General features: G+C 35.4%; 1 protein-coding gene across 19 annotated transcripts in view; it reads left to right on the forward strand.

The window, feature by feature from the left end:
- BCAS3 (BCAS3 microtubule associated cell migration factor) overlaps nucleotides 1-17013 on the forward strand; it is a 711835-nt gene that overhangs the window by 315394 nt on the left and 379428 nt on the right. For all 19 annotated transcript variants that reach the window (XM_065531261.1, XM_065531260.1, XM_065531264.1 and 16 more), the window contains exon 16: nucleotides 11760-11910. In XM_065531261.1, coding sequence (XP_065387333.1) covers nucleotides 11760-11910 — 151 coding nt within the window. The remainder of the gene's footprint in view (nucleotides 1-11759; nucleotides 11911-17013) is intronic.

Genomic DNA, 17013 nt, shown 5'->3' on the forward strand with positions numbered 1-17013 from the left:
TCTGTTTCCACTGAAATAAAAATATTTCTATGGAAATCTGGAGATGGAATTTTTAGTTGCTGAAGTGAATAAATGTAAAAACTACTTATTCAGATAAAGAAGTGCAAATGGGTAGAACAACAAATTTTGGGAAAAGAAGTGAATGTTCATTTCCTTAGGTACTTATCAAAAGGAAGACCTGAAATGTGTGTGTGTGTGTGTGTGTGTGTGTGTGTGTGTGTGTGTGTGTGTGTGTTTTAATTTGGAGAAAAATTGGAGAGGGAGAAGAGAATGAGTAGGCTTCTTAGGATTTGTAATAGCCAGAGTTTGAATGATTGACCCATATGAACAGATTTAGAAATTATCAGACTTGAGAGTAACAGACATGAATAGTCCTGAGGTTGAAATCTGAGCAGGAACTAGAAATCTGCTAGTTGATAGTTGTAAACTACAAAAGGACAACAAGACTGGGATCAGGGCTATACCAGGATTATGCATAGAAATAGAAATTATGATGGTTCTTACCATGATAAGGTAAATGACATTTTGAATTTGGAGGAGGATGAGAAAAGGAAAAGGATTTAAGGTTCATTGAAAGAGTTATTAACATTGGATGATGTGTTTTTGCAGGTGAGAATATTGAAGCTAGAATGAGGCACAAGAGGGAAATTACTATTTCAGAATGGACCAAGGTGGAATTAACGTGGGCACTGTTGTTGTTGGCTTCAGAAGAAATAGAGCGTTCCATTTTCTGTATTAAGAGCCATCTCTAGTAAAGAATGCTTAATTAATGTTCAATAGTGTTTCACTCTGGTCTAGTTTTGGAGCAGATTGAAATGTGTCTATATTTGATAAAACCATAGATGAGGGAAAAAATAGCATGACAGTACTGATAAATGAATATAGTTTTCCGGCAGTGCTCCAGCTGATTAAGAAAGTGTTTCGGCTTCACAGGGAATTACAGGGAAAGAAGAGTCATTATTTCTCAACTGAGGATCGTGGTGGTATCACTCCTCTTTGTGATTCTTACTGTCAAGGATCTTTTGTAAAAGTAGGTTTTATGTACATAGGTAAAGTCATAGGCATACTTTTGGAAAAGTAAATTTAGAAGAGAAGGGCTTGAACTAGTAGTATTCGTGTGGTGTGCTTAGTTTGATTTTTTTTCTTTCTTTTTCTTTTTTTTTGGTAAACTGTTCCACAAGTTGTTGATAATTTAGGCAGCTAAATGGAGTATTGGTTTCCTGTTTTCATCTTGAGTAAAATATGTAAGCATATTTTGTTAGATATTTAAATGTTTTAAAACTGGAAATAAAGTATATGTGAATAGAAAAGGTTTTATCTGCCCTGTTGTCAAAACTGCTGATTTGGCCCTTTCGTACTGTACTCCCATCTTTGTATGGTTGTTATAATCTGTTGCTCTTTTCCATCTGAAGGAAATGCATCTTTGACACTTCTCATGACCTGAGTCATGATGCTGAAATAGAGCCAGAAAATATCCTTAACAGTCATGGGTAAAAAGAAGGAAGGCGTCTGTAGGATGGGGCGGGAGAATAGGGGACTGTGGAGAGAAGAGAGTCTTTGCTCTTTCAGTTTACATCGTTTTAATTGTTAGGAAAGTTACTTACATTTTGTGGCTGTACTTTTTATTCAAGAGGAAATACTTTGATTTTATATTAAATTGTTCCTTAAGTGTACATTCTTTAATGTATAGGTATACAAAGTATATAAAGGTTCTGCAAATGTAAAATGAGTTTTGAGTTCTCCAGATCTAAGAAAATACACTTTAAATCTTGCAACTAATTCTATATTTCATCTTATTACAAAGTGTTTATCTCAGAACCAACTTCTGATACTTCTACATCTTGTATGTTTAGCAGTTTAAGTAATAAAGTCACATTTGTTGAAACAAGAAGATAGGATTCCATATTTTTTCCATCTACAGTAAAGAATATCTATTTACTCTGTTGATACTGAAAATTCATTGTGAGATAAAGATGGGAGAGTTGAGTATAGAGTATTTTCAAGAAATAATTTAATGAGGTCTTATACTTTGGGGAGCACATTTCACCTCAGACTTGTTCTAAGGGATGTTAGATTATGGAGTTTTAATTCTGGGGATTTTTCATTAGGCTAAAACTCCTCACTTTTGAGAACTTAGTTTCAGTACTATATTCGAACTTGATTCAGAGGAGTGGGAAATTTTGAGGGTGCTTTAATATGATACATTTAGAAATAGGTTGAGGCTTAAGGTCAAAGATCTGTTTTTTTAAATTTTTATTTATACATATGAAGAATTTACTTTCCTCCCTCTCATGTTAAATATAGTCTTTTTACTGTTTTGTTTGATTTTTCATTGTTGAAAGAGTGTCAAATTACAATCCTAATACTTAAAATGAATTAAAAATTGCTAACCCTTCTTAAATATTAAGAGCACCAACTCTTAATAAATTTTCTTCATTCTAAAATCTTGGAGTGCTCTAAGAATAATAAGTAATGAACTTACCACTTTGAGGGAGGATATTTTGTTCATTTAACTTACAAGTTTGGGTTGACTCTGTGATTGAGACTTAATTGCATGAAACTTTTCAGACAGATTTTTTATATTTCAGTAGATTTCCTCACAGCTAGTTCTATTATTTTTCCTTCTGTGTTCTTGCATTTTATAAACATTGTTTCTAACTGTTGATTTCATTTCGTTTTCTAGGGTAATTTTTTGCCTCCTAAGTTTTCCATATTCCTTGTTCTAGGCCCACCTTGTTACCTTTTGGAGTAGTGTCGACTATACTTGCTCTACTTAGAATTTTAGCAACAGTAATTATTTCTTTATGACTTTTAATTTTTAGGCATCAAATTTCTAAATTTATTGGGTTTAGTTTAGCTTTAAGAGAAGAAAAATACTTAAATTTGTATGTTATAGTAACCAGCACATTCAGATAATAATTAACAGGTGATAATGGATTCACAATAGAAAAGGAAAACTACCTAGCAAATTATTTATTGGAGTATTCATACATAAATATATACAGTTTCAGTTCTCCTGAAAGTACACTTTTAATTCTAGTGACATTTAATAAGCCCTAGGCAAAGCTCCATGCAGGCTACTTTGTATGTAGTGGGGAGAAGTGATGACAATATCATTAATAATCTCAATCCCCATCCTGTTAAAAAATAAAAAAAGATTGGATTCTTGTTTCCAAGTCCATTTTGTGGGAGATTTCTCTCATCTTCCTACCTTCCCACCCTTTCTCAAAGTACCTACAGTAATGTCTATGGTGACATGAACTTTTTACTCAAAGAAAGCAACAAGTGTTTTTGCTTGAAATGCATCAAAAATTGCAGTGTTTTTACTTCACCATCGATTGCCTCCAAAAAAAAAGTTATAGGCAAAATAAATCAGTGCCCAGACAGGATTGTCTTTCAGCATTTTCTGTCTTTAATTGTCACCTAAACTGTTGTGTTTATGTTCACACACACACACACACACACACAAAATTCATTTTCTTTTAGTTGTGCGCTCTACTCTCCTTGGCTCCTGTGAACAAGCATTGCTTCCGCCCAGTTTGGTATGTGGGTCAGAAGGCACTGTTTCTCACCAGGGTGCTGCTGTTTCCTTTTCCGACTTGAGTAGATTACAGATTATACTGGAACATGCCTGAGAAAAGGTCATAAAGGAGGGTGAAAGTCCTGGAACTGCAGCTGGGAAGCTTGACATTCTCATCTAGGAGAGGAGAGAAGAGAGAGATGGAGAGAGAGACACACACACTCCCATCCCAACCAAAATTAACCTACCTGCAGGAAATTCTCGTTTACACAGGGTATTTTTTTATTAAATAATTGAGAGTTTAGTTGAAAAAGCTTTAATGTTAGATTGGATGGCAAGCAAGAACTAAGCAGTGTTTTTAACTTTTCAGAGCCCAGATTTCCAGTGACTATTTCAAAACAAGCTACCATTGTATTCTTTGACAGAGTCAAGAAGTCAGAGCTTTTCAACTACAGAATTAACTTAGTTAAACTCCTTGGTATATTTTAGATTTTTATCCCTGTCAATTCCACAGCAGGATATTAAAAACAGAGCAAAAGCTTTGCTCTTCTGTAGAAGACAAAAGTTTACCCAAAAAAAAAAAAAAAAAATGCCCAGTAGAACTCATCTTCTAGTTTTTATTTTTGAAACATATGATATAGGGAATAGAACATCTACATGATGTCTTAGAATAGGTAAAGTGTTGCAAAGAGGGCAAAAATAAAGGAGATATTTGGGACTAGGGTTGTTTCGTAGAATTGTCTTCTGAGGAGTGCCAGAGAGTCACATTGACCTTGGCCTTCAGTGTGGCTCAGTAATCTGATTTCAAAATGCGAGAGTTCAAAATAGGAGACCAAAGACACTAGGTGAGGAGCTTATATCCTAGAACCATAGTGGGTCTTGTAGATAAGTGTATGGAAAGGTGATGAGAACAGAATTTAATATAGTCGTAGGAGTCTAGAGTACTGAGTTGTAGGAAGATGTCTATTGTAAACCTTCAGAAAAGTGGAGTGCCTAAAGTGAATAAGTTCTGTGTCTGTGATAAGAATAAGTGAAATGATATGTGGATCTCCTAATAACACTGCTCTTTCATAGGGCACCATTGCTTAGTGTCCTTTAGCTCTTTTTGCAAATGAAGTTTTGCCATTTCTATACTTGTTTACCTCATATCTCTAATGACAACAAAAGCACAGTGCTCTTTTTATCCTCCAAATGTTTCACTTGACCCACTTTATTCCATTGTAGGTCTTAGTTTCTCGTACCTTCTATTCCTGAAGAATCTTTCTTTGTCCTCCATTAACAATAACTTTTAGAAACCTGTAACAAAAATTTCTCTATCTCCCTGGCATGACACTCCTTTAAGGTACTTTCTGATCTACAACTATTATCATTTGATTCCTTAATGATTTTTTAACCGATTTTATGTCCTTTTGTTCACAGTATGGTAAGATATGGAAATTTTTTAAAGGTAGAAGGGATGCATATACATTCATTCTTTATTTCCCCTCTTCTTGTTTGCATTTCAGAAGAAAGACAACTATACATATGTACGCACAGATACACTGATAGTAACTTTAATATTTAACATAATCTGAAATGTTCAACAGTTTCAGTTTTGCTAGCTTTAGAGAGTTCTTGGAGTTGGCAGTTTGCCACATTCACATGTTCTCACATCACTGCATTCAGAAGCTAAGAATACCAAGCTGGCAGCTTCTGCACAGAGGGTAAAGATAAAACAGAAAGGAGTCTAACTTTGCAGCTACATTACCTGGGAGTTGCTGCTGATGTCTTTTCCACAAATGTCCAAGTTTGTCAAAGCCCAGTAAATCTTAGAAAGTTTATTTTCCTTGTAGCATCTGTGTTTTATAATGGGTCTTTTAATTTGTTTTTACTTTGTCTGCAGGGATTTCTTTTGTCCGGAGTTTTCAGACTCTGTCTTTTTTTTTTTTTTCCTGTGGAAGTGAGTCTGTTAATGATGACTGGTTTGGGAATATGGCTCTCTGCAAAGCTGACCTGACAAGCTGTTCCTCCAGCGTGGCAACAAAGCCCATTGTTATTTTCTCTGTTCACTTTTATCCTCAACTTAATCCAGTTTTCCTCTGTGTTTTTATAGTGTAAAATGTCTGGGAAAACATAATATAGGACAAAGCATGAGTAAGGTGGCATTTTGAAGTTAGCAAAACTTTTAGTAAACAGATCACACCACGTCATTCTCATATATGCAGACAGTGGAACTATGTGTTAGTATGGAGATGGAGAGTTTGTGTTCCCCAAAGTACAACGTGCCTATAGATATCCTTTATCCAAAAGATAACAGAAAAAAAAAGAGCACAAGAAGTTGTTTTCATAATTCCTTTTTTTTTTTAAATTGCAAACTTTTAGAAGATAAACACAGAAAGTCAGTGGTTGAATCCCAAAGTGAATGGTTCTGGTTTAATGGCTTTGTATTATAACATTAAAAACAATAATAGCAGTAAACAAAAAACTGAAAACAGAACAAAACAAGACATCATAGCTTTAAACATCAAGGGATGTTTTAAAAATTCTGATTTTTAAATAATTTTATGTCCCCAAATAGAATTTCTGCTTTAACTTATTGAGAAACCATTTTATTGGAACTTGGAATTTCTTCCCCCCAAGAGAACTCTATCTATCATGGGGACTGGTAAACCTCTAAAGGATCAAAGCTCTAGTGGATTTGGATAAAGACCCAAAAGCCTGAGGCTTATGCAAGTTTATCTATATAGAGTAAGCCCAAAAAACTGGGATGAGAGTCTTAGATGAGCTTATTTTCTCATGAGATTTTTGGGACTTCCTCTGTCTGCTTGTGCCAGAAATACTGTGAGAATATTCATTCTCATGGCATTTGTCACTTACAGGTCTCCTCTTAGCTGGAATTTGAAAGTATAATGGTGTGTGAAATATTTTATGTATCTCAAGACTTCATGCAGTCCACTACCAAAACTGCACTTAAATAACCTCTGTTCTTTTTCATTGTACTCATGCAATAAATGAAAAAATAGAAGAGTATAGTAAAGAAGGGTTAGTGAAGGTGATACCTTGTAACTCTCTTCATAGATCTCAGAAATATTATTTGTATCTTATGTATTTCTGAGAGGTGGAGCAAAGAAAAAGAATAGCGATAGACTTCATCCAGGTCCAAGGCCGACACTGCAGGGTTCTTCCTGCTGAACTTCTTCATACTAAGAGGCTTGAGATTTAATGAAGAATTCTGGCTTGAAAATTTAGGCTTGATATAACCACATGGAAATGTCTAAAGATCTATTTTTAAAGTTATCAAGTCTAACCTCCTAGTCCAGTGAACATGAGACTGAGCAGAATAGTGAAAGCTGCAGACTCCAGTCATCTGGCAACCTTCTGAAGTACTGAGTCCCCTCCAGAATTATTTTTCCTATAGATCATAGGGCCATATTTTTCTCTATGTCCTGGATATGGAAATAAATACATTTCCTTCATTCGGCAAACATTTATTGAGCTATTTGCTATTGATAACTTGTAAGACACTATCCTCAGGAGTCCAGGCATCTTGGTGGAGTCTTCAGTATTGTGAAGGATAAATCTGGAGGTTTGTTAGATTCTAGCTGCATTTTCAAAGAAAATCCAAGACAGAATAAATAGTGTAAAATCATTTATAACCAAAGATTTTAACAATAGGTCCTGGAATAAAGGATTGTTAGGCTGTTTTGTGTAGTTATTTCATTTGTTTCTTTAATGTGTATTATTTATATGTCTGTGTCAGCTATTGAGATTTCTTGTCTAAGCTAGCTCTTTGATTTTACTAACTTCTGATGTTATTTATACATCTCTCCTCCCTTATTTTCTACTAGAAAAGCAAAATAAGAAGATATTCTCTCCTTTATGCTCAAAATTTGTATACCTTTTCTCCCTTTTTAAGTTGTCCTTTAAAACAGTAATAAAAGTGACTCCTTCCTTTTTGTTCCTGAGTCATTTTTCAGATGTATTTATTAGCATGGTTTTCTCCCATTTTTCATTTTTTGTTAATATGTCTTTCTGTACCATTATATTATGAACTCTTTGAAAGTCCCTTGGACTTACTTCTTCAGAATCTAGAACAGGGCCTGATACCAATAAGCCTCCAAAAGTGTGAAGTGACAGAGCGAAGGTTGAATGAAACTTTTGCTTGGCACAGTATGTCATCTTTGTTAATGTCTTCTTTTCAGTGTCAGTCTTTAAATCTTTGTTTTCTGTCTGTTACCTTGATTTTTATCCTATCAGCAGTCCCTTTGCTTATTCCTTAAACTCTGACTTTTCCACCTCACTACTGAAGCTACGCTATTGAAGACTATTAGAGTTAGTAGCTTTTTCTCTGAGTTTTGTCTTCTTAGATCTTGGCCTTACTGACCATTTTATTAATATACCCATTGTTTCATTAAAGCTGTGTTTATAAGTTGCTAGCCATATCCATTAATATGTAAGACAGACACCACCCCTGTGAACATGAACATGAATGTAAAACCTATACAACTTATTTTACCCTCTCAGATGTGCTGGTTTCAAATGGCCTCTGCAGCATAAACACAGGTTGAGAAGGATAGATCTGAAGTTCTTTGTTTGCTATCCTGAGGTTGTCCTTTATCCTGGTGAGAGAGTGAAACATTTTAAGTCGTGCCTAGCTAAACCACAGATTTGGAACTTCTTAATGAATCACTTCATTTTCCTAGACCACTCCTTTTATCTGTCAAATTCAATGACTTCAACATCTATACTGTTCCCTTTCTGAAGAACTTAACCTAAGTTCCTACTCCTCTGGCTCAGTTGAGAGGTCCTCCTAAAACTGAAGTATTTTATCTGCGATCGTTAGAGATTCCTCACTACTCCTCCCATAATGGCATCCCTTTAGACCACGCTTCCCTCATACTATCCTTGATGCCCAGAATATTCCTTCTCTCCTACCCTTATCTATATTTTGTCCGATTTTCAAAGTCTAGATCATATCCCATTTGCCCTTTTCCTTTAGCCCTTTTCCAAATAAAGGTGTTCGCACGTCTCCTTATCTTTAGTTCTAGGCAATTAGCACTTAATGATTCCTGTTGGTGCCTGTTAGACTGTAAGCTTCACGGTAACAAGGAAAACAGTCCCTTACAGTGTTATCTTAGGCTAAGGCACTCAACAAATATTTGTTTACTAGTTGTGAAATATATATGATATACCTTAATTTTCACCAGCTTGTGACATAAAGTTGCAGTCTGATTTCAAATTCAAATTAATATTAGCATAGTTGTCTAATAGCAATTTTATAATTATCTACATCAATTTTGGCCTCGAGAGTGTGATAATAAATTACTTTGAATGGCTTGACTATAAAGCAGTTATTCTCATATTCTTCCACAAATATGGTATTTTAATGTGATTTCCCTCTTCATATTTTCTACAAGATTCTATGTTGTAGCCTAAATCATCTTGTATGTATTGTGAATTCTGTCTTTTGTTATTCCTGCAACAGGTATAGATGGCTTCTGTTAACTTTAATGTGTATTCTGAATTGGAAATTGAGGAGATAGAGAACGATTTATTTTATTTGCATGAATTTCTTATCTTTCCCTGTGTTTTACAAAAGAGACATTTGTCAGAGTTTAACTTGATAATTCTATAGAGTAATATAAAAAGATAGATTTGTGTCCAAGGAAGAAGTAACATTTGGTTAAACCATTATCCTAATTCTGAAGCCACCATCATCTTGTTATGATTTTTTAGAAAGGCACTTTTGACTTTTTACTACCTCTCAGGCTACCATTAGCTTCTGTGTGGTAGTTCTCCCTCTATCCTGAATCCATGCTATTTTTAAAGCAGATGTCTTTTAGGATGTGTTTCAGAAATAAGATATTAATTAGGGCTTTTGGGGGGGATTCTTTTGTTGTGTGCATAAATTTATCAACTTAATTCGAATTAATAAAAACAATTATATGTGTATTTACTGTGGTTATCATTTTTTAAATGCCTTATCTATTGCTAACCACATAAATGGAGTAGATAATTTTTATCAACAGTCAAGAACAGTGATATAAAATGAACATTAGATCAATAAGAAGTTTTTTGCATGAAAGAGTTGTTGGTTTACAGGCACTGGCTTACTCCGTAACACAGAAAATGAGGTAATTTTTATACTTTCTCTATAAACCCATCAATTAATAAGACTCACTAGAAAACTACAGTAATTGAGAAAATGTGGTATTACTGAAAGGCTACATAGATCAATGGAACACATAGATCAATCCAGAAATAGACCCACACGTATATGGTCAGTTGGTTTTTGACAAACATGGAAAGGCAATTAAAGGAAAAAGGATAATCTTTTTAGCAAATGGTGATGGAACAATTACACATCTATGTTTTAAAAAAAAGAACACAATGAACCTCAACTCTCACTACATACACAAAAATGAGCGAAAAATAAATCAAACTTTGCTTTTCCCCTGTCAAATCAACATTGCACTGAAAGTTCTAGGTAGGTCAGTGAGGCAAAAAAAAAAAAAAAAAAAAAAAAAAAAGTCATCTAGACTGGAAAGGAAGAAGTAAAACTATCTCTTTTTTGAGGATGACGTAATTATGTGTGTAGAAAATCCTCAGGAATCCAGAAGAAATTACTAGAACTAAGAAATGAGTTCAGCAAAGTTGTAGGATGCAAGATCAGTGTACAAAAGTTACCTATATTTCTATACATTAGCAATGAATAATCTGAAACATGAAATTAAGAAAACAATTCCATTTTCAAATTGCATGAAAAAGAATGAAATAATTAGTAGTAAGTTAACCAAAGAAGTATAAAACTTGTACCCTGGCCGGGCGCGGTGGCTCAAGCCTGTAATCCCAGCACTTTGGGAGGCCGAGACGGGTGGATCACGAGGTCAGGAGATCGAGACCATCCTGGCTAACACGGTGAAACCCCGTCTCTACTAAAAAATACAAAAAACTAGCCGGGCGATGTGGCGGACGCCTGTAGTCCCAGCTACTTGGGAGGCTGAGGCAGGAGAATGGCGTGAACCCGGGAGGCGGAGCTTGCAGTGAGCGGAGATCGCGCCACTGCACTCCAGCCTGGGCGACAGAGTGAGACTCCGTCTCAAAAAAAATAAATAAATAAAATTAAAAAAAACAAAACAAAACAAAACAAAAAACTTGTACCCTGAAAACTACAGAGCAACATTGAAAGAAATTTGAGAATACCTAGGTAAATGGAAAGGCATCCTAAGTTATTGGATTAAAAGACATATTATTGTTAAAATGGCAGTATTCCCCAAATTATCTCCAGATTAAATGTAATCCCTATGAAAAGCCCAGCTGGCTTTTGTTTAGAAATTGACAAGGTATGGGGGAACTAGCAGATTGTGTTGGATGTGAGGACCTAAGCAGGGCAACAAACCACCTGAACTGTCTTTAGAAAGATAAGGAATTCAGCCCTAATTCCCAAAGACTGAAATATGTTAATAATTAAGTCACACTTGGTATTACCAGAATACTTCTTTTTTGTTTGTTTGTTTAGAGACAGGGTCTCTGTATGCCACCCGGGCTTGGAGCGCAGGGGTGCTGTCATATTTCACTGTAACCTTGAATTTCTGGACTCAAGTAATCCTCTTGCCTCAGTCTTGAGCAGCTAGGATGACAGGCGTGTACTACAATACTCAGCTAATTTTTGATATTTTTTGTAGAGATGGGGTCTCACTATGTTGCCCAGGCTGGCCTCAAACTCGTGGCCTTCTGCCTTGGCCTCCCAGAGTGCTGGGATTGCAGGCATGAGCCATCCAGCTCTCCAAGAATAGTTTAGTTTCTTCTCATCCACATAATTGTAATTCTCTTGGCATCAATTCTACCTTTGATGCCTTTTTTTTTTTTTTTTTCTTTTGAGACGGAGTCTCGCTGTGTCGACCAGGCTGGAGTACAGTGGCGCGATCTTCACTCACTACAAGCTCTGCCTCCCGGGTTCACACCATTCTCCTGCCTCAGCCTCCCGAGTAGCTGGGACTACAGGTGCCCGCCACCGTGCCTGGCTAAGTTTTGTATTTTTAGTAGAGACGGGGTTTCACCATGTTAACCAGGATGGTCTTGATCTCCTGACCTCGTGATCTGCCTGTCTCGGCCTCCCAAAGTGCTGGGATTACAGACGTGAGCCACTGCACGCGGCCCCTTTGATGCCTTTCTTAAATGATTACTGGAGTCAGTGAAAACCCTATCAGAGATAGGAAACTTCCCTCAGTGATGCTTTTCTTTATTTTTCTCTTTGTAGGAAAACTGAACAGCCAAGACTCCTATAACAATTTTACCAACAACAACCCTGGCAACCCTCGACTCTCTCCTCTCCCCAGCTTGATGGTAGTGATGCCTCTTGCACAAATCAAGCAGCCAATGACATTGGGGACCATCACCAAACGAACAGGGTAAGGCTTCAGGCTTGGTGCTTTCTTAACAGCTGTTTTATAGGGTTGAATGAATAAAAATAAAACATACTTTTTCTTTGTGTGGTTTTTGTTATGTTCTTCATTTCCAGCTCAAATGAGACTTAATGGCATCAGATTAAGTACAAAGCATAAAACTTGCACAAACATACTTGCACACAACCATGTATACACACATCCATCGAGAAAACAAAGCAGTGACAAGCTGTGAAAACTAGTATTGGCTAATCAAAAACAGATCCATCTACTTCGTCTTACCCTTACTGCCTTGTGGCTTTGCCTGCAAGTACAGTTTCATTTTCCTGGCTCTTTCGGGATTTGAAATGACTCCCAAATTTTGACAGATACAAATACGGAGAGAACCTTAGATGACAACCGTCTTTTTAATACTTTGAAAAAAATCATCTCTATTGAGATATAATTTACATATAATAATCTGTCGTTAGTGTTAGGACAATGTGATGTTATTGGTAGTTTTCAAAGCCAGTGCACTAAGATTTTGGCTTTATTAAGATTGGTCATTAACTTCCTTAAAGACTTTCGATGACTCACTTGATTTATTTTTGCTTATTTTAGCAATTTGCTACCCCTTAGGAATATAAGATTATCACTTCATTAGGTTCCTGAAAATAAACTGCTAGGTCTAAGATATTATTAGATATTCAATTGTATGTTAACACTGGAAATCCATTTTATATCAGAAAATGTGTATGTTTATAGGCAAATTACTTGTTTTCCATAGTGAGCAATGCTGAAGTTTAACCTAATTTGAAATGGAACAATGTTTTTACATTTCTGTATTAAAGTAGTCAGGCAAAAACCCTGTCTGGCCTCAAACAGTCCTCAAGTTCTTTCCAATGAAAGGAATATATTAAATTATTTGGCTGCTATGTCAATATATCTTAATTTTGTTGTGTTCAGTATTAATGTGTTTACAGAGGTCACTTTTGTGAGAAGAAATACTCAGTAGTCTCAGGGATAAGGCCTTTGACCTCCAGGTATCACCATAACATAGAAACTGACCTTGTAGCTAGGTGGAGTGGTGTTTGTATATAGGGAGATCCTGTTGCTGCATGCAGACATAAAATTGAGTCTGTGGCATTTGCTGTATTTTTTAGCAAAACTTCATCCCAAATCAGACATGTTAAGGCACCAATAATTTGGCCTGTATATCTTTTTAATTTTTTTCAACTTTTTAACTCCTTGGGTCCAGCAAAAGTATAATCTTAAGTTGGGTTTCAACTTTCTCTTCCTCTGTTAGTTTATTTTAAAATAAGTTAAGAATAATAGCTGTGAATAGTAAAGAGGTTATGTCCTTTATATTGACAATTAGGTTATTTTTTCATTGTATATTGCATTCCTGTGATGTAGAATAAAAAATGGGACTAAATCTGGAATCATAACTTTAAAGTTTCTTTTTTACTTACTGAAGTTAGTCAGTACATAACTGTATCATCTTGATTCACTCCAGCATTGTACAGTTCTCCAAAGTACTTACAGATTTTAGCCTGTCTTTCCTGAATCTAAGTGAAACCATCCTCAAAATTGTTTCTCTGTATTTTAATTTTATATTCAGAGTGAGGGAAATTTAAGAAGGTTCAAAAGGCTCCTGGAGTCATAAAAGCATATTCTAGTGCTTTGTTTCTGGTGTGTGTTTATTTAATTTTAACATAAGAGCTGTCCTGTTTTATAATGCAAAGAATTAGCTCTCTTTTTCTAATGAGCTTCTCCAAATATATCTCTGAAATAGTAACTGAAGTTTAGTGCATAAAATGATATGATGTTAGAATTTAATTCATAATATTTATGGAGAGGGATAGGAAGTGAGTCTACTTTTTTATGTAGTATTTGAAATTTTCCATAAGGAGATAAAATCTCCTGCTCTCTTTCTCTCTGTCTCCCTCTTACTACTGCATTTCTCTCTACACTAAGATGAATAGAAACTGTTAGTCATTTGGTGTCCTCCTGTGTTACCACACATTATGAATTTAGATAAAATTCTTATGTTTCCTTTTCTTATAAAAATTTGCTCTCTGTTCTCAGATTTTTGGAGCATTCTGTTGTATTATGAACAATTTAATTATTAATAAGGGAAGTGTTATCAATTTGAGTTATTTTATATGCTTTGAAACAAATGTTAGTTAAGATACTTGTATCATATTATTTACTAGGCTTTGTATCTCAATTCATACCATTCCATTTCTGCCATGGTTTCAAATTCTTTTTAGCATGCCTTGTATTGAAGTGTTCAGAGAGAATAATTGATACTTGTCACACAATGAGTACTAGGTTTTAATTTATTTGTGACATAGTTTCAGACTTACAGAAATGTTCCAAGACTATCCAAAGGAATTCTTGTATACCCAAATTCCCCAATTTTTTTTTTTTTTTTTTTTTTTTTGACATAGTCTTGCTCTGTCTCCCAGGCTGGAGTGCAGTAGTGTGATCTCGGCTCACTGCAACCTCCTCTGCTTCCCTGGTTCAAGCAATTCTCCTGCTTCAGCCTCCCTAGTAGCTGGGATTACAGGTGTGCACCACCACACCCAGCTCATTTTGCCATGTTGACCAGGCTGGTCTCGAATTCCTGACCTCAAGTGATCCACCTGCCTTGGCCTCCCAAAGTGCTAGTTTTATAGGCATGAGCCACCACGCCCGGCCCCAAATGTTAATAGATCAACTTATTTGCTTTATCATTCATATTCTCTCCCTCTGCCTGAATATACACTAACACGCCATTCACGTTCTCTCCCTCTGCCTGTGTATACACTAACATGTTACGTTTTTCCTAATTGTCTTACAATTAGTTGCAGACTTAGTATACCCTTATCGCTACATACTTCAATGTGTAATTTCTAAAGGCATGGACATTCTCTTATATAACTGTAGTACATTTATCAGAAGAAGTGATCTTGAACGTATTTGATTAGTTTTTTTAATTCCACATAATTGTTGTCTACAATGAATTTTCTAGTTGTAGCATAGCTTTAGTGTACTACAAATTACCCAACCTACTATTCCTTTTTTGTCTTGCCATCTACTATTTTTTATCCCTTCCTATTAATATAGAGTGCAGTAACTGATAAGACTTTGATGATAGTGGTCAATCATAACTTATACTTGACTGTTGCTAGATGACAAGATTCAATATCCTTAAGCCAGAGGTCCCCAACCCCTGGGCCACAGACTGGTACCAGTCCCTGGCCTGTTAGGAACGGAGCCGCACAGCAGGGGGTGAACAACAGGTGAGTGAGCATCACCGCCTGAGCTCTGCCTCCTGTCAGATCAGTGGCAGCTTTAGATTCTCGTAAGAGTGCAAACCCTATTGTTGTGAACTACACATGCGAGGGACCTAGGTTGCACGCTCCTTATGAGAATCTAATGCCTCATGATCTGAGGTGACACTTCCATGAAACCTGTTCCTGGTGTCACAAAGGTTGGGGAACGCTCCTTTAGCCACTCTCTGAAGAGTTTGTTGATTATACTTGAAAACTACTATTGACTTTTCTGATCATTCTTTTACTATAAGTTATCCAAACATTTAATCATAAAGTTTTCAGAATATAATATATGATTTTATTATCTTAAAATTTAACATTTTCACTAAAATACATGTATTTTGCCTTGTTAAAAGTAATATTTGATTTGTGAGAACCAAATATATTCTGTGAATTTTCATTTTTGCCATATGCTGAGTTTTGAAGCAGATCTCAGACAATATTTCATCCCATTAGCTTTTATCGTATTAGATTTTAAAGGCTATATTTATTTTATTAAATTTTTTTTTACTATGACAAATTCTTAAGACTGGAGTTAGCTAATTTCCATTAATTATTGACATTAAATTTTATTGTATTTGCTGAGAAATCTGATGGCTTCATTAACGTCACCAGGGTGATGAGCACATGAGAGTTTTCATTTTCCGTGTCTCTTTTTATTCTGTAAATTCTCATTTCCTCAAGCTTTGATTTTATAAAATTCTTTTCCCAGTATTTTTAAAATAAAATCAACAAGAAGTATGTGACATGGCTTATGTAGAAAGAGAACCCAGAGTGACCCACTTATAGACAGGTAAATTATATTCTGTTTTCAATATACCTGATAATGTAGTTGGTAAAATTATGTACTTAGGTTAGATAAGTTTCCACTTGGTCTATGTCCGAGGTATTTTGCACATAGTCATAAAATAACCATAAAGTGTTATATTTCTAAAGTAGAGATTTCTAAAGATTTCTAGGATCCAGTAATTAAATATCCAAATTGAGATAGAAGCCTCAACTTAAACCTTAAGGGGACAAATCGTGTGTTTACCATATTCAACATCTGCCTTCTTATGTTTGCAAATACATATGCCTGAAAGCCTGTGCAGTGTCAGGGACCATCTGTCTCACTGCAAGACGTACATGAGGCCAGTAGAGCTACAAATAGCAGAAGACAGATGTATTTACACCTTCTTGTTCAGTACCTTGAAGCAGCACTTGGAGGTAGTAAGGCCTGTTTTGGCAACAGCTGCTGCTTAACTCTATGACAGTATACATTGATGGAGGTAAAAGAAGTGTTGGAAATTATTTGGCTCCAATAATCACCCATTCAAACAGGCTCTGTTTTCTTTCAGTTTAAGACTGGAGGTTTAAAAAGACCAGGTTATCACATCCATCATGTTCTTATCATATATAAGTAAGAATAGTTCTCCTAATCTTTTACAAGTGAAATTAGGTGCTAAGAGGTTGCTCCATATCTTGGATGTTAGGTTTTTGTAGTAGGGATTTATTAGCAGCATTTCATAGATGTTTGGCATTATCAAGTGAGTGATCAAGTTTTAAAAAATATTTTCTATGTAACGATTCACAAAAAAAGTTCATCAATGAGCTTACTTTTATCTGCTTAGATCTAAAATTATTTATATATACAAATTATTTTATGGACACAGGCAAAGAACAGTAAATTTCAAAAGGAAGTCATGATAGGTAGTTCCATGGGAATAAAAAATACTAAAATTGAAAATGAAGTTACTTCCTTGCTCGTACTAGGTAGACCACTTTTTGTGAAGTAAACATGGGATGATTTGCTCTCTCGTAGGTTTCCTTT

This window comes from Macaca fascicularis, chromosome 16 (genome assembly GCF_037993035.2).
Source record: "Macaca fascicularis isolate 582-1 chromosome 16, T2T-MFA8v1.1".
In the NCBI taxonomy this organism is placed as follows: domain Eukaryota; kingdom Metazoa; phylum Chordata; class Mammalia; order Primates; family Cercopithecidae; genus Macaca; species Macaca fascicularis.